This window comes from Hordeum vulgare, chromosome 5H, assembly GCF_904849725.1.
Source record: "Hordeum vulgare subsp. vulgare chromosome 5H, MorexV3_pseudomolecules_assembly, whole genome shotgun sequence".
Classification (NCBI taxonomy): Eukaryota; Viridiplantae; Streptophyta; class Magnoliopsida; order Poales; family Poaceae; genus Hordeum; species Hordeum vulgare.
This window is the reverse complement of record NC_058522.1, coordinates 549,432,284-549,449,485: the sequence shown is the minus strand read 5'-3', so window position 1 is coordinate 549,449,485 and position 17,202 is coordinate 549,432,284. Positions and strand designations below refer to the sequence as shown.

The window sequence follows — 17,202 nt, the reverse complement described above, 5'->3', positions numbered from 1 at the left end:
CTGTACAATACAGTTGGCGTGAGCCGGATGATCCCTGCGACACCATCGCCAGCCAGGCAGCCAGCACTGCACGGCCATCCACGGAAAGGTCCAAAGTCCAAGCCAAGTCACCTCCACTTACACGTGAGCTCCGCCCCACAAGGCCACAACCCCACAGCACCGCCCCCCCGCCCCGCGCACCGAGCTCGAAGCAAAGCACCCACCGCACCCACCCCCCCTCGCGGACACACTCGACCCACACAGCCAGGCGCACACACTCGATCCCACACACAAGCGCACACTCCCTCCCTCTCGGCAGCGCCGCGAGCTAGCTAGCGAGGTTGGTGGAGCCGCTCCACGGCGGCGGGGCCAGGCGAGGCCGCGAGGTCGGTCGGGGAGCCGCGCGGCAGCAGCAGCAGCAGCGGAGCGGGGCGGGCCGAGCTCGTTCCGGCCACCCCTGCGGCCATGGCGGCGAGCGGCGAGGGGGGCGGCGACGCGTCGGCGGCGGCCCGGCGCCGGTGGGATCTCACCAGCAAAGGGGCGGAGACCATGTAAGGGCAGTATTACAGTACTACTAGTACCGTCTGCATTCTGTTTGCTGCATTTTTTTTTTGTTTTCAGGATGGGGTCATATACGGGCGTGGTTCCTCAGCAATGTCGGAGCTGGCGAGCTCGTCCTTCGGCGTGCCGCCAGATCCGTTTGAGCCGTGCACGATTCATGCGTGCTTTTGGTGTTTCTATTAGGGGATTCATTTTCTTGGCCCGGAACTCTAGATTGGGCGACCTAGGGTTTCGTATTGGAGGAGACAGATTCAACGTAGCCCTCAAATGTCTTACACTGAACCTAGGTTGCCAAACTCAGGTTTTTTTTAGGAGCCCAGCTCATCTTTTTTGAGCTAAGAGAACTTATTGTTTCCTTTTTTTCCCCTTCTATCCAGAGGAATAAGTCTGGGCGAGATGGATATTCCATCTTGTTCTAGCAAGCTTGAATCATTCTAGGGTGCATGAGGAATTTCTGGTGGATGTGCGCTCCTCAACTTCCACCGGCAAATTTTAGTTGTACTTGTACATCTTGGCACATCTTACACGAATTTTTAATTGCAACTTTTTTTAGTCACCAGCTTTTCCATGTGGAGATTTTCAGATAGTGTCTTAGGTGGCCTTGGCTGTGAGGATCGTGCAAGTTTGACTTTTTAGGATCCTTTTTTTACATATTGTGTGGCTGGTCGATACGCAGTTGAGATCTGGTGATCTTTGTCAACACTTCTTGGGCATCAGCTGGAATTTCCGTGCGGATATGTATCTTGTTTCTGATTAGATGCATGGCCACACATTTATGTTATCAAAAATATTTTCCTTTTTTATTAAGCATTAAGACATAAGCTGGCATGCATTTTTTTCTAGAGCAATTCGATTCAGATGTTCAATTTGAAGAGTTATGAGAAGTGGCATTGAGTATCTTCATGTAGTTACATACATAGGATGTGTCCAAATTTACAGAAGTGCTCTTATGTTTATACTTCATTGTCAGTTGTCACATATATATGTCGGCATTACGAGTCTTTATGGAGGATTGGCTATCATAATGCTCAGGTCAGGAGCCTATCATTTGCCTGAATGCACTAAATGCACCTGACTCTTAGTTCATTATTGGAGAATATTAGAGTATTTCTATATGTGCTGAAGTTGCTTGCACGATATTTGCACCGAATAGTTTATGAGGTTGCACTTTTTTATTTATAGAAGGTAGTTGGAGCCCCCAATGTTTATCCATTTATTCCGTCTCATTACAATTCCTAGAAAGCTCCAGCTGCAGAGCTGTACTTATATTCTTTATTTTCTGCAGTCCAATGGTGAAAGAGGCTGCGGAAATCTCCACGGACGAAGAATCAGATGGTGTTGTTATATGCCCACCAGATGAGAACACTCGTGGTTGCGAGGAAGTTGTTAGTGGCAGTGATCATGATAGTTCTCCAGAGGGCCAAGTAACTTGTGTAGAACCGGCCATAGACGGGGAAACAGGGGAAGACAAGCTTGTAAACCAAGATTCACTGAAGTTGATCGATCAAGAAATGTCTGCTCTGCCTAAGTCACCAACAAAGCCTAGTATGTCTGGATCAGAGAGGTCTAAGCGCACTGTTCCTCAACCATTTGCACTTTCAACTCAAAGAAGGGCTTCTGGTGGAGGAAATGGCGGTGTGGCTCATCCATCCAGTAACGGAGAAAAATCTGGGCAAGGAAGCAGTGCCTCTCCAGCAAGCATGATAAAGAAGGTATGTAGGCGATTTATTTATGCTCTGTTGCACTGTATCATGATGCTCCTAATATCATGTGCCTCTACTCTTGATTTTATTAGACCACAGTTTTTAATTTGATTTGTGGCCCTAACTTCCATGCATGCTTCATTGCTATGGAACGTTAACTAACTAGACCATATATAAGCAAATTTGGCTAGCCAACTTATCGGTTGAGGTTTTGCTCGCCCATGGATTGGCCATCATTGGCTAGAAAAATGAACTATAGTTGCCAAAAAGTTGCTCCTCATCGAAACAAAGACCAATATTTTGGACATATTTTTTTTTTGTATTGTACACTTTGGTCACAATCCGAACATACCCTACCCCAGATCATATGATCTGGTGATGCTTGGAAGAGTGTAATATCTTCTGATTGAAGAGCTCCTTTGTATGTTGAAGTTTATTTGTCTTTCTTTTGTTGTGGAACATCTTAAAAAAAATATGAACCTGAATATGTTTCATACTACATGTTAATCGATGACATGTGTCTTTTCTTTGTTCCTGACTGATGTGTCTATTTGGCTGAAAATGTCATCCTGTAAGCTTTTTGTAGAGAGTTTGTTCTATTGACAGAACTAATCTCGGTATTACTGCAGAGTACTCTGGTGACACCCAAGAAGATGTCGCAACCTGGCCATACATTTCAACCTCAAGATGACGACTCCTGTTCAGTGACTTCTTCGTATCCTTTTCTAATTTATAGTTTACTACACTCTACACCGCTCTATCATTATGTACCTGTAATTTTATATTTTGGAAGATGTTCTTTCAATTTTCCATACCAAAGCTCAAGCCTGAGATGACTGGAAAATTACATTGTTCTGCCAATTTGTTTCTTACGTTTTCTGGAAGATTTTCCAACTTGTACCATGAACCCACAAGCTGTATCTTCTCAGTTGAATTGCTCTGTGAACTGAAAACATTGCAACGTGGTGTTTCTCTCCTCGTAGCAGTTTGAAACAATTGATTATGTCCTTTCCTGAGCTGCACAAAGAACCACAGCTTCGGCACGAGCTGGCAGAACTAAGACAACTGTTGCCTTTGCTCCTACATTTGTATGTGACGACCGTGCTGACAAGAGGAAAGAGGTGTGTGTGCAATCTGATTGCATTGTGCCAAGACAAGATGATCATAACCATTAACAGCTATTAGCCCTTCTTTTTTAATCTGGTAGACTCACAGTATTACTAATTCTTCAGTTCTACACGAAATTAGAAGAGAAGCACAAAGCTTTGGAGGCTGAGAAGAATGAGGCTGAAACAAGGAAAAAGGTAAGAACTAAGAACATACTTTTGTTTTGTATCATGGAGCATTTGAGTTATTTGTGCTCTGTTAAGTTCCCCTGGTAAAAGAAAAATGTCTTGATTTACAAGGGCTATTTTTTGTTCTGTACTATACTTAAACAAAAGGAATTTTCAGCATTACTGGCCGATTAGATGCTTCATTGCATACGTTTATATAAAAAGTATTGGAATTGTTATAGAACTATGATCCCTACGATGAAAATGTAGTTTTGTGCGTGGGCTTTTTTATGTGTGCCGCTCAACGGTTGTAACGGCTTTCGCCCAGTTTTCCATAATTAACTGAGCAATCTGGTTTTCGCTCGGTTTTCCCTAATTAACTGAGCAACTCTTTTCTTCTTAATGAGTGCAGGATAACTGCCATTTCGAATAAAAAAAATGTAGTTGCGTTAGAGTAGGACTGCATCTGTACATGTCGGGTGTTTATTTGTACATTCCCACTTCGTGATACCAGTGCATGTGTATCAAGCTTATGGAATAACATAGTGTTCAACCCAGGTTAGACTCTTCTGAATTCTAGCCCATTCATAATGGCTTTGCTACTGTCAATGTTCTTGACCAACGCATATCCTTGAACTTTTTGTTGTTCAAATCTTTCTATAAGACAGTTATGTATATACAACGAGAATTGTTAAATATTGTTACTAACATTTCTCATCATTTTTCCTGTAGGATGAGCAAGAAGCGGCTTTAAAACAACTAAGGAAGTCCTTGGTCATCAGAGCAAAACCCATGCCAAACTTCTACCAAGAAGGGCCCCCTCCAAAGGCTGAGCTTAAGAAGGTAATTCCGACATCTCTATTTCCGCACAAATACTATACCAGCAGTTGCTTATACATATTTCATAAAACACTATGTATATTTAATGCATGTGGTGCTTTCTAGGAGAATGCTGTATATATCACTGAAATGAGCCAGCTCCTTAATTAGTTAATGTGCTGGGGTTTTCACCGAACAGCACATGTTGCGCCTAATACAAAAGCAATCCATTCAATGATATCATAGGAGTAATTTGCTTCATAAAGTTACATCTACAAGGCCTTCCATGTAGAGAGTAAATATCGATGCATAGTTTATTTCTTGTAGCATGTCATCAGGGTAATTCTACTACAAGCAGAACATTTAACCAACTTGACATAAATTTTCAGTTTACTGACTACCGGCAAGAAACATAACGCACCCGATGAACCAACTTTAAACTATGTCCAGTCACGGTTTACATTTGTGGTTTTGGTCTCTGAAGGTGCCTCCAACCCGTGCCAAGTCACCAAAGTTTACAAGGAGAAAGAGCAGCGGCGATGGCGCACCAGCGACCCCAGAGGCGGCGGCGGCCATCAGCGCAGGATCCCACCGGTCGCATCGTCACAGCATGGGGAATCCTCCTAAAGACGCCAACAAAGCACAGTGCTCGCCGAAGAATGGCGTGGGCGCCAAAGCCAGGGCCGTCAAACCCGTGAGCTGAAGGCCCTCGAAAGAAGGCCGTGGAGCGGCCCGAGCTCGAATGTAGCTGTACAAACCCTAACTCGACGTGTGTCTTTGCTTTTCTGGCATTTCGCGGTTGAGTTAATTCATGTAAGGAGTCAAGTCACCTGGTCTGGACGAACTAATTTGAGAGTCGAACCTTTGGATTGCTCTGCTGGATGTTTGCAGATTGTGCCGAGATCCGTCTTGCTGGTTGTTCTGCCCCATGATTCTATTATTGCTATGATGATTGCTGTTAAGCTTTGTGTTGTGCAAGTTTGTGCTGGACCTCTGTGCTCCGGACGTGGCCACCATTACAACGGTTGGGCCAGCCAGTTTTTACATGTACAAAAATGAGCGTCCCCATGACATGGCCACCACTGTGACATAATCTTCAACGTCCATACTCAAGGAGAAAGATGGAGGAGCGTTTGCATTTATTATTTTTGAGTAGGAAAAAAATGGTGTTATTAGTATTCCAGCGTAAAGGATCTCAATTATTAGCAGATAAACTGACTTTTCCAAGCTGAATTTCCTGACCCAGTTTTCATTAGAAATAAAAGAACTGAAAGGAAAAGGTTTAGATGGGACAGAATGAGACATTTAAATTCATAACTGAGAAAGTCACCACCCTGTTACGTTTATTTCGAAAAGAAAAGATCACCAGCATTCACATAACATGTAGCCTCTTCTTCTTTTTCTTGTTTATTATTTGGTGTAATCTCGTGTACATTTCCAACCTGCCATGACAAGTTCCTGAGGCACCCATCTGGACGGAGTTCATCCCTCTCGCTGTCCCTTTGACTGGAATTATTGCTCCTGAGTATTGGTACACGTAGAAATCATTCTCAGCCTTTAATTCTTATTTTTGTTTATTATCAGACTGTTTCTTGGTAGTTGGCAAGCAGTGCCCAGGAAAGAGGGGAGGAGATCTGGGCCTTGTGTTCGTCCCCTCTCCTGAATTCCCTTCTCCTGCCAAGTCAAAGGAAGATCGATCGATCGACGACCACTTCCACAGATGAGATGAAGGTATGTATGTACCGCATTTTTCTTGACTCTCTTCTTGAGTGGATCGCCATGATCTTGATCTGCAACTCGTCTTCATCCCAGGCAAGCAGCAGCAGCAGCAGCAGCTTGTGCGCTCAGTGACAGCCTTGTCCTCTCATCCCGAGCGCAGATCAATCAATGGCTGCCACCAGCAGTACGGCCTGGGGATCTCACCGGAGGTTCTCTGCCCTGCTATCCTCGGCGGTCTTGGAATGGGTGCTGATCCTGCTGATGCTGCTGGAGGGCCTGCTGTCCCGCCTGGCCACGGCGTTCGCCCGCCTCTGCAACCTCCCGCCGCCCTGCCCGGCGTGCGCGCGGCTCGACGCCGTCCTCGGCGGGGCGCGCCCGGGCTCCTCCTACCGCGACCTCCTCTGCAGCTCACACAGGGCGGAGGCGCTCTGCCATGACGGTGGCGGCGTGGGCATCGGGGAGGTTTGCAGAGACGGCGTGGGAGATCGGCCAGCCGTCGACGACGGGATCGATCGCGCCGGGTACAGCGAGCTGAGGACCTCCGACTCCGAGTCGGAGCTTCGAAGAAGGTCGCCGGAGGACGCCGCCGCCATCGATCGGTTGAAGGAGCAGCTTACCCTGACGCAAGTTCAGAGTGGCATCCCGGAGAAAACACACGCTGAGGATTCAAGGTTGCAGATCTTCCCACGAAAGATTCAAGGTTCAGAATGGCGGCGTTCCGGAGCCGGCATTGCGCCAGCCGATCTTCCCACAGAAGACGACGAACCTCATACCAAGGTTGGAGATAGCGTTCTTCAATCCGGGTTAGCGCAAGTTCAGAGTGGCAGGTCACGCTCTGATGATCCACACGACATTCAGACAGGTGATCTTCCAACAAAAGATGAAGGACCTCATACAGATACAGGAGGTGTGTTCAGCATTATGCTTCATTCACAACTACCATCTGTTAAATTTTGTACTGTCATTCTGAATTTCTGAAAGTGCCATCTTTTTTCCTCTGTAGATGATAAACCAGAAGACGACGATGTGTGGCACAACGCTGATGATGGCGAACCATCCGAAACCAAAGCCGCAGCAGATGAACCGGAGCCTGAATTTCCCGACAGGGCCACCGCACGGCAGGATTCCTTGAGAGTCCACCACCACCTGAAGCTGCTGCTCTCGCAGCTCTCCACCTCGTCTTCTTTCCGGGCACCCGACAGCCCGAGCGTGCAGGAGCAGCAGCACGAGCAGGCCGTGCTGCGCAACATCACCAGGGCGCTCTCCCTGCAGCGGAACTGCTCGGGCGTCTCCGAAGGCAGCATGCTTGATACTGATGGTGAAGAGTGTAGCACGGTTGATGAGCTGAGGCGGCGGGTGGAGCTGGACCGCAGGTCCATGGCCCTCATGTGGAAGGAGCTGGAGGAGGAGCGGAGCGCGTCGGCGGTGGCGACCAGCCAGGCCATGGCCATGATCACCAGGCTGCAGGAGGAGAAGGCGGCGATGCGGACCGAGGCCGCGCAGTACCGCAGGGTCATGGAGGAGCAGAGCGCGTACGATCGGGATGAAGCTGAGCGGCTGGCCGGCGTCGTGCGGGAGCTCGAGGACGAGGTTGAGGGCTACAAGGCCAGGCTCAGGGACCACGAGATTGTCCACGAGGTCCGCGACCATATGCGGCTTGCTCCGTGCCAGAGAGAAGGCGAGACCGGCGACGTGTCCGGCTCCGGACCGGCTGGAGGGGAATTGTCCGGCGGCTCCGAGGATGACGAGAACGCGCGCGCCTGGAAGCAGCTGAGGAGGCTGACGGACAGGCTCCACCGGCTCTCGAACAACAGCAGCGAGATCGTCCAAGAACCGGAGCCCAACGACGTCCAAGAAGAAGAAGAGGACGGCGGCGGCAAGGAGGAGGACACGACGGAAGCTTCGGTGGTCGGGAGGCGCGTGAGGAACGGCGACAACTTCACGAAATGGCAGCACCTTCAGTCGATCGAGACGACGAGCAAGGGCTCGACTCACGGCCACGGCCACCACGGAGACGACGGCGAGGGCGAGGACACGGCCGCATTGGAGGAGATCGGGGAGCTCAGTCGACGGCTGCAGGCGCTGGAAGAGGACCGGAGCTTCCTGGAGCACAGCGTGAACTCGCTGAGGAAAGGGAGGGACGGCGAGGCGGTGATCCACGACATCGCTCGCAGCCTCAGAGAGCTCCGGAAGACGCTTGGAGATGATCAGGACACCATTGCTAGCTGAAAGCTTCCAGTGGCTGGGGTCATGCAACGCACACGTACAGAGGTAATTAATTTCTCAACATTTGAACTGAAAATGGTTCGCGCCTGATTGCTTGAAGTTGATCTGAACTTGTTATAGTACGAATTAGGCTCTGATCGAGGGTTGTGCATGATGTAGGTTGTAAATAGCGATGAGGATTGTTGACTGTACAATAAGCATGTGTGCATGGTGGTGGTTGGTTTGCAAGTGGACCAGGATTTTTTAATTTTTTTTGCGTGAAGTGCTTGTTGTGCAATTCATCGCAGAATCAGAGTGCCGATGAATCTGCATCCGTTTTTTTTTTTTGCGATGGAATCTGCATCCGTTTCATGTACAGTACATTTTTTTTTAATCTTGACGGGTTGGTGTACTTTTTTATTTTTTGGGGGATTGTCTATCTGTCTGTTGTTTGGAATTTCCTTAATCCCAGTTTTAGATCAATGTACAGCCATCATCACCTTTATGGATAAAATATTATAAATACAGGTTGCAAAAAAAATACATAATACTTCAAATCAAGGTGTTTTCAAACAAGGAAACAAAATATTTTTTGGATCCTCGACTATTAGTCATTGTATGAACTCTAAAATCAGCCAAATGCCTCCGACCATTTCGGATGTCACCCTGGTGTGATTTTTTTATTCGAAACCGGATCCCATAGAGCTCTATCCATTAATTAAGAACACAATCATCGGATTAATTAGCAAAAAACCAAACGAAAACTAGTACTGTACATCACAGCCCATAAGAGGGACACCTTAGCATGGCTACCTACTCCCTCTGTAAACTAATATAAATAAAACATTTAAATTACTAAAATAGTACTTTAAATGTTTTTATATTAATTTACGAAGGGAGTACAAAGCATCCACACATCACCGAAGAGAGGAACTCCATCGGGGTTGTCAATAACGGTTATCGTAATCAATTCTCGTCGAACAAGTGACTGCGAATTTATCACAAGATGACCAACCAAAGTCTTACCGTGATTGACACACGACATGTCCTGCCGACCTATGTCAAAAGCAATAATGCATGCATGTCGAGGAATAGGCAGCTCCCAATGTGCTGACCACTGAAGATTGTAAAGCATCAAACCTACCTTTTGTAGGCTATCATTACCAACTATTCACCTCTTGGCACACATCTCCGAATTCACCCCTACACAACAAGAAGACGCGGAGAAAACCGCTTGAACATGATAGTTGGTCGACGACGAAGAACATGTCATGGTCCAGCTCCTCTCGCCACCCTCATTGTTGTCACACGAGTTGCAACACTAACCATTAGCATCACTGGTTGTGCACTTGCCAACTGTAGTGTCGTGTATGTTCAACCCGAAAAAGTGTGAAGGGGACCCAGTTGACAGCGTCCCAAGGAGAGAAGCAACATGGGACGTCACCAACCTTTTTTTATGTGTTCTTTCCCCTCCACCTCATCATTTATCCTACATGCCACTTTTAAGATAACACCATTATACATGCCCTAAGTAGCTTGCCGATGCGCGCACGACTCCCACGGAGACGGTTGCATCACATTGGTCATGCCGAGTCCTCGGGGCCCGGACGCCATCGCTCCACTGGACTTGGTTGTGCTTGTGCCCCTGGCTCCGGATCGTCCCTAGCCTCACTCGGGGGCGGCTTTCCTTGCGCTCCCTGGCCCAACGACCTATGTCGGTCGAAGTCGAGCTCGGTGCCCTTGCGCTCGTTGTACCCGTTTCTTGGCCTTTCCACTGCCAGGTCTTTAAAACACGTGGCTTTGGAAATATAGATACTATCTAATATGGGCATGCCGTAAAAGAAGATTTTGCTTTTGCCATCCAAATTACCTCTCTTCTCTACCAAAAATGAATTTTCAAAATTTAAGTTTACTGGAGACGCTCCGAAAACGCACACAAAACAGTGGTACCGGACAAGGTTTTTAAATCCAAATTTCCTTCTTCTCTACCTAAAATGAATTTCCAAAATTTAGGTCTACTGGAGACGCTCCGAAAACGCACACAATACAGTGGTACCGTACAAGGTTTTTAAATCCAAATTTCCTTCTTCTCTACCTAAAATGTGGTACCGGACAAGGTTTTTTAATTTCGGTAACGAAATAATATCGGATCCCACTGAACTATGAGAAATTTCGAAATTTTTGCATATTTCAGGAATTATTTTGGATTTTAAGAATTCAAAATTTACTTAACTTTAATGTGTTCTGACGTAATTTATATTTATCTTGAAATCAGTTTGAAAATGCCTCTTAATTCCGGTGTTAAAAACATTTCAGACCCGACTGAAATATGTAAAATTTCGTTGAAATTTTTAACCCAGTATCGGCTACTGGGTCTGGTGGTACGAGCACAACTTTCTTGGGAGCCCAATCAATCCTGTTCTGCTTCATCTCTCTCCCACCGCCATGCCATCTTCCTCCTCCCTGCTCTGCCTCGAGTGCTCCGTGTGCAGGCCCGACCGCTCGAGTTCGCCGTTGGGCCTGGCACACATGGGGGCACCGTGCCGAAGCCGAGGGCCACACGCACTGATCGCGCCGGAGACGACCTGTGAATCGGCGTGCTCGCAGCCATGCCTTCTCGCTGTCTGTCACCACCGCGCACAAGATGCTTGATGAAATGGTCAAAAGAGAATACCAAGGGGCAGCGGTCCTTGTTCTTGCATATTTGCATATATCTGACTGTTCGGTTGCCCACAAGATGCTTGAGAAAATTCCCATACGTGATTAGCATGCGAGTGCATGTTGTAGTTGCTCATATATTTCATATCAACTATGCTACTTCTACTCACATAATTCAATGATTGTAGGAACAATTGTAGTACAAGATTATTTGGTTTGCTTTTATGTGAAGAACTACATCTTACCCTTCCTTCTTCTAATCGTACCTTCGTAATACTTCTCCCTGGTTTAATCTTTCTCTCACTGAGATCATTGTTTGTTAGTACTTTGGTAAAACCGCAGAACCTAGATGGAAGGAAAGGCACCGCAAAGAAGTTGAGGCACAAGAATCACACTCACTGGTGGAGCAGCTATCACCTGAATGTTGTAGATAACATTTCATTTGATCCAATTCTTCAGTGCTCATTAAGGTATGGAGTTCTCTAGCACAGAACGCCTTTACTTGCTATGTTTTTTTGGTTTCTCTTATGCTTACAAGATACACTTCCTTGAGCTTCTCAGGACAGATAATATTTCCTTTTGTTTTGTAATTGAGTTGATCTACACTTCCAGTCCAGTCCTGCTGAGGATACTAACCATGGAGCACTGGAGCCAAAACCAAACCAGAAGACTGCCCAGGTTAAAGAAGACCAAGCACTTGGCAAGGTATATAGCAGTGTTACTATGCCTGGTTATACTTCTTGCTTCTAAATTTTGCTGCTAACTACATTTCCAATCAAGGTACTATACTATGTATCTTGATGCTGCCTCTCCAGGCCTCTGATAAAGCTTTACTTGGAAGGGTAACGATCGATGACTGCTTTTGCTGACGGGCTCAATGCTGCTGCCTGAACTGCTATCATGGTAATGATGGCCAAACAGTTATGCTACTTATTTGTCATGCCTTCGACAAGCTCTATAAATATGAGCAGAGAATAACTTCATGTTGGTCGAAAGACGTGCACCTGGTATCTGCCCGTTGATGCGCCTCATCGCACATAATTTCTTAATATTTGGTAGCTTGTGCCATTTCCCATGATTTATGTGCCTGTAGCTAAATTTGTATGAGCTACCTGCCTACCTGATCTATGCATGGTAGCTTAGTTATTTCTATCTCCCGGCCACGCTGCTCTTGATGTAAACATACAGTGGCTTAATCACTAGAGTACAACAGATGGTGCCCTCTTAGTCCCTAAGTGCTATGCATGTTTTCTTGTGTCTGCTTCTTAATTCCCTCTTCTATATTTTTGGTTAAACGACATACACGGTTGTCTGTGAGGCTGGATGCATTTCGTGTGCCGATCCTCCTACTGATAACCAGATTAGGTAGCTCTTATACTTCAGCTACCTAACTAGTACTATTGACCAAGATAGGTTGCCGAGCTGTTAGAAGTGGGTCTGCTGAGCCTTAGCCAATGACGGCGAATCAGTTCAAAGTGCTTATATTGAAATTATCCTCCACACTGTTTTCTCACACTTGAATAACTAAATGATGTTGCCCATCTATTTTCTTTCTATTGGCAGTGGTAGAGCGAAATGTGCATACAGGTCCTGTTCGTGTGCTTGACCACAGAGTTTAGTTGGTTCTGTTCTTCCTTTTAGCCCCAAATTGCTTAGAGCAACTCCAACAGTAGCTGCAAAAAATGCGCGTGCAGGGATGAATTCGCGCGCTCCAGTGGACGTGGCAAAAAAGCGCGCGCGGTAAACTTCTGCGCGCGCCCGGGAGAAAGGGGGCGGCCGCGCGTCAGATTTTGCGCGCCGCTTTCAGCGTCCTATAAAATACCGCGCCCGCCACGCGGTTGCCCACACAGCCACACGTCTGTCGCTCGCCACGCTCTCGACTCTTCCTCTGCCTCTCCCTCGCCGCTCCCTCTGCCGCCATGCCGCCACGCCGCCGTTCATCGTCGGGCTACCGCGGCGTCCGCGAGCGCCCCTCCGGCACCTACTACGCCGAGATCCGGTCCGGCGACGTTCCTCGGCCTCGACACGTTCGAGACCGCGCACGAGTCCGCTCGCGCGTACGACGCGGCGGCGTGGCGACTAGGGCGGCCTCGCGCGCAGATGAACTTCCACGACGTCTACACGCGCGAGCAGGCCCAAAACCTCGCCCCTCCCCCTCGTCTGATCACGGAGCAAGACCGTGCAGAGCACCGTCAGCAGCAGCAGCGCCTGCTCGTCGTTGAGGAGGACGAGCGAGCAATGACGAAGTGGCGTCGGCACCACCCGGAGGACGTCGCCGCCGAGAACACCTACTGGGCGGAGAAGACGGCAAGGCGTCGCGCGGAGCGGCAGGTCAGGCGTCTGCGCAAGTTACTCGCTGTATCGCAGTGCGGGGCCCTCGAAGCCGGTTTGCCGTCCATCTTCACCTCCCACGATGAACGTTGGGAGGACGCGTTTCTATCTATCTCCGACAGCACCTACAGTGATGAATCGGAGTAGTTTTATATCTATATATGTTAGTTTTAATATCTATGTGCTGAACTAGTTTTATTATATTTATGTTGAACTAGTCTTATCTTTTTGGGTGTTGGGGCGTCGCACGCGCGCTAAATTTACAGCAGCTGCTGGAGCGCCGCACGTGCGCTAAATATGCTGCGACCGCTGGAGCCGACGCCGGCGTCCTAAAAAAAACTAACCACGCGCTGTATATAAGTTTTTTGGGCGCCGGTCGAAGCGTGCCTGTTGGAGATGTTCTTAGCTTTAGTAACCTTGAGGGAGAACATTGCTCTACAACACATTAGGTTGTTTAAGCTATTTTATATATAACATCCTAACAACTTAGTATTTTAAGGATGTCTCATTTTGAAAAATGCGCCTTTTTATGCATCAGAAATTCAGAATTCTGTGTCCATGTTTCAGAAATTCCTGGAGCAACACAGGGGAGGGAGGAACTCTAGAGCTATGATCTTTAACACAAGTTTATTTCTCAGTGACGCGTTGTAATTTGTAACTTAGCATAAAATAAAAATGTTTCAGTCTTTTCTTTATGCTTTCCATAGTTTTTAAAGTCCTAAAAGGTTTTCTTCACTTCAACCTCAATTGCAGTGGGTTGGATTTGAACCGCTCCTCTAAATTAAGACAAGAACTAGTTGAGTGCATATGCTAATACAGTAGAAGACATTGGTCGTTGAATAGTGAATACCAGTAGGAATATGATGTGGCACATTGATCATCGTATGTACAGGTTACAAGGGAATGTTTGATTGGGAGATAGAGATACAGCTTCTCCCTACTCCCCAGACATGGTGACATACACGTATACAAGCACAAGTACGTGTTCTTCTAGCCAGCTTCTACATTGCTCGATCATCTGATCAAGCACAGTTTCGCCGTTGTGCATTCTTCCACATATCAAGTGGGATCCTGAGTAGATTCTCCTCCGTGGAGGATGCCGGCGGGACGAACGCGTCCTCGACATTCGCGTCGATGTCGATCTCAGGCATGAACCACGGGAGCTGGAGCGCGGCGGCCGCCGTCAGCCGCTTGCCTGGGTTGCACTCTAGGAGCCCTTTCAGGACCTGGTAGCCGTCCTCAGACAACATCTCCGCTGGGAAGAGGTCTCCCAGGGCGCTGCGCTGCTGCTCCCTGAACCGCACCCTGGCGGCGAGCGGCAGCAACGTGAACTCCGGCCACGTCCTGTCATCCGGCGAGCCTAGGACGCGTAAGATAGTGCGGACCTGGCGTACCGGATCGTCCCTCCTTACGTCGCCCTTGAACAGCGGCTTGCCGGTGAGCATCTCGGCCATGACGCACCCGAGCGACCACGTGTCCGCCCCCGCGTCGTAGTCCGGCTTCCCCAGGAGCACCTCGGGCGCCATGTACGGCAGCGTGCCGGCGTCGCTGGACCGCGTCTGGTCGGCCGTGCGCAAGGACATGGCGAGGCCGAGGTCGCAAATCTTGAGGATCTTCCCCCCTTTCGCGACGAGGATGTTGGATGGCTTGAGGTCGCGGTGGACAATGCCGAGCCGGTGCATCATCCCGGCGCCGGTGAGCAGCCGCCACATGTAGGCGCACACGATGGGCTCCGGGAGCGGCGCCCTCTCCCTCAAGAAAGCGTGGAGGCTCGGCCCGGCGACGCACTCCATGGCGAGCCCGAGCCTGCCGGTGGCCGGGTCGAGGACGAGGCCGTGCGAGCCGACGACGTAAGGGTTTCCGGCGCAGGCCGCGAGGAAGCCGGCCTCGCGCTGGAGCTCGGCAGCGGCGTCGGCGGGGTCCTCGGAGTCGCAGGGGAACTTGATCGCGACGGTCCTGCCGGTGGAGCGGTGGCGCGCCCTGACGACGGTGCCGAAGCTGCCCTTGCCGAGGCAGGGCGCGTCCTCGAACTCGAAATCCTCGGTGCTGGCGATCCGGGTGCGCCTTTTCTTGCAGCCTTGGGTGGCCGTCGCGCGGCCGACGGCGGCGGCACGCCGCTTGCGGACGGCCATGGCGGGCGGCGCTCGGCTACTACTGCTGCTGCTTCTGGCGGTTTGTGGGTGGGGTGGACGGCGGGAGCGGCCGGTGGATGGAGGCGCGCACTCCCGCGGGGATCGACGCCATGTGTATTGGACGCCGAGAGCGAGGGCACAAGCAGATCTCGCCGTTTGCCTCACCGCCGCGGCCGGGTCTGTAATGTGATGGGCTTCGTTTGCTTGTCGCTCGAGTTTTCGGTTGGACAGTTGTATGGATCCAAGGGACTAAAACCAGTCTGAGGCTAAAGTTTCAAGCAGAGGCTAAAACTATTCTTGAGGTTAAAATCTTTGAGTGGGGTACCCCTACTAAAATGTGCGTTAGTCCTCTCTCTCCTCATTTAACTCATCAAGTTCTGGATTGGATGGTTTGGAGGATAATAAATGCTCATTAACTTGATTTTAGTCTCTTTAGTATTTGGATCCAATCATGGATGAGACTAGCGAGTTTTAGTCTCACTAGCAAAAGGGCCCGTGCGTTGCAACGGAAGAAAAAAATACCACACGTTTTTAATCTTTTTATAATCATTTTGATTTATTAAAATAATAAACTAACTAATTAATGTAGTCAGTCCTATCCTATTTTGTTGAAAAATCAACCCGTCCATTATTAATTCCACCATGATGAGAAATTGAGTGGGACAAGCAAAGCAAAACAAAGAGGCTACGTGAATTGATCAATGGACTGTTATCTTATTTTACTCATGGGATAGAGAATGCGAGATCAGATGACAAATTAAAGGTGATGTTCCATTCTCTGTCTCTACAACAATAATATGTTACATTCAATACATTCATTCATCAGCAAACAAATCTCCATAAAACAAATTTTCTTGCCGGTGCTTGGCACACGATTGGAGGCATGGGGAGGGGATCTCACCAGATGATGAGTTCCTACCGGAGGAGGGGATACGATGAGGGGAGCAAGGGTTGGGCGCCTCTATCTGGCCATAAGGAGTCATCGTTGTCGCGCCATAACCTCGGAGTTCCCCGTGTGAGCCATGGAGGCCCGCCTCCACCTGCAAGTACTTCGCTCCGTCGCGCCTTCTCCGCGCACCGCCGCCGTTCGGCATCGAGAAGACGCATCATCCCCACTCACTGTAGCTGACGCTTTGATTTGATCCAGAAGCTATGCTCGAGCGCCGAAACGGGGGCAGCAAGCGAGCAGAGGTACAGTCGCGGAGGCGGGTGGATTGAGATCGACAACAGTGGTGGTTGAGGTCGGCCGCTGCGGTGAGTGGTGTGGCAGCGGCCTGGGCACAGGCCAGGGTGGACCAGGGTCGACGCGATGCGCTCGAGAGCCGCAACGGGGGGCAGTGAGCAGGGAGAGGTACGGCCGCGGAGGCGGGTGGGTTGAGATCGACAGCGGTGGCCGTTGAGGTCGGCCGCGGCGGCGAGTGGTGTGGCGGCGCCTGGGCACAGGACAGGGTGGCCCAGGGTCGACGGGAGGAGGCGATGCGTACGGGTATAGTTTTTGCTGCGAATCGTTTTTTCCTTTTGCGTTGCAGATAAATGATGGAGCGCGGTGATGGGTTATAGTCCTAGGGTAGGGTCATATGCCTGCCCTATAGGTCCTACCCAGGGACTACCCCTCACAGAGGACAAGACCCTTAGTCAACTCCGACTGAATTAAGGAATCCCTGTCTTCCAGTCGGTAACATACCTTCGGTCCTCCAGTCGGCGACTAGCATTCGGAGGACATCGAGTCAATCGACTGTATACCACTCGGTACGTCGTAACCCCCCTGGAGGGAAACGGTCGTACGTTTCCGGATGCATTTATTAGCATTAAGGGTGTATG

General features: G+C 49.1%; 3 protein-coding genes and 2 long non-coding RNA genes across 6 annotated transcripts; 4 read left to right on the top strand and 1 right to left on the bottom strand.

The window, feature by feature from the left end:
• Nucleotides 1-225: 225 nt before the first annotated feature.
• LOC123452753 (protein WVD2-like 1) lies at nt 226-5,298 on the top strand. Its single transcript, XM_045129462.1, has 7 exons — nt 226-530; nt 1,826-2,252; nt 2,873-2,958; nt 3,271-3,364; nt 3,476-3,547; nt 4,250-4,360; nt 4,821-5,298. The coding sequence occupies exons 1-7, from the start codon at nt 445-447 to the stop codon at nt 5,037-5,039; spliced, it is 1,095 nt and encodes a 364-aa protein (XP_044985397.1). The 5' UTR covers nt 226-444; the 3' UTR covers nt 5,040-5,298.
• On the top strand, nt 537-1,277 carry LOC123452754. The gene is made up of 2 exons (XR_006632653.1): nt 537-827; nt 918-1,277. It is a non-coding gene; the product is annotated as an uncharacterized LOC123452754 (long non-coding RNA).
• Nucleotides 5,299-5,665: 367 nt separating the features above from the next.
• LOC123452752 (probable myosin-binding protein 4) lies at nt 5,666-8,680 on the top strand. Of its 2 annotated transcripts, XM_045129461.1 has the most exons (4): nt 5,666-6,067; nt 6,149-6,962; nt 7,059-8,326; nt 8,441-8,680. In XM_045129461.1, the coding sequence occupies exons 2-3, from the start codon at nt 6,224-6,226 to the stop codon at nt 8,282-8,284; spliced, it is 1,965 nt and encodes a 654-aa protein (XP_044985396.1). In that variant the 5' UTR covers nt 5,666-6,067; nt 6,149-6,223; the 3' UTR covers nt 8,285-8,326; nt 8,441-8,680. The 2 variants fall into 2 exon arrangements, with proteins under 2 accessions (XP_044985396.1, XP_044985395.1); XM_045129460.1 differs by having other exon boundaries at nt 7,059-8,680.
• Nucleotides 8,681-10,647: 1,967 nt separating this feature from the next.
• On the top strand, nt 10,648-12,145 carry LOC123452751. Its single transcript, XR_006632652.1, has 3 exons — nt 10,648-11,388; nt 11,531-11,623; nt 11,699-12,145. It is a non-coding gene; the product is annotated as an uncharacterized LOC123452751 (long non-coding RNA).
• Nucleotides 12,146-14,119: 1,974 nt separating this feature from the next.
• On the bottom strand, nt 14,120-15,381 carry LOC123397245 (putative cyclin-dependent kinase F-2). The gene has a single exon (XM_045091871.1). It carries the CDS (start codon nt 15,379-15,381, stop codon nt 14,272-14,274), a length of 1,110 nt encoding a protein of 369 aa, XP_044947806.1. The 3' UTR covers nt 14,120-14,271.
• Nucleotides 15,382-17,202: the final 1,821 nt, after the last annotated feature.

Excerpts from the sequence above, each read along its gene's own strand:
- LOC123452753 (XM_045129462.1), top strand. The coding sequence starts at position 445 with ATGGCGGCGAGCGGCGAGGGGGGCGGCGACGCGTCGGCGGCGGCCCGG. Across the intron at positions 531-1,825 it reads AGCAAAGGGGCGGAGACCAT|TCCAATGGTGAAAGAGGCTG; the intron begins GTAAGGGCAGTA and ends TATTTTCTGCAG. Across the intron at positions 4,361-4,820 it reads CAAAGGCTGAGCTTAAGAAG|GTGCCTCCAACCCGTGCCAA; the intron begins GTAATTCCGACA and ends TGGTCTCTGAAG.
- LOC123397245 (XM_045091871.1), bottom strand. The coding sequence starts at position 15,381 with ATGGCCGTCCGCAAGCGGCGTGCCGCCGCCGTCGGCCGCGCGACGGCC.
- LOC123452752 (XM_045129461.1), top strand. The coding sequence starts at position 6,224 with ATGGCTGCCACCAGCAGTACGGCCTGGGGATCTCACCGGAGGTTCTCT. Across the intron at positions 6,963-7,058 it reads ACCTCATACAGATACAGGAG|ATGATAAACCAGAAGACGAC; the intron begins GTGTGTTCAGCA and ends TTTCCTCTGTAG.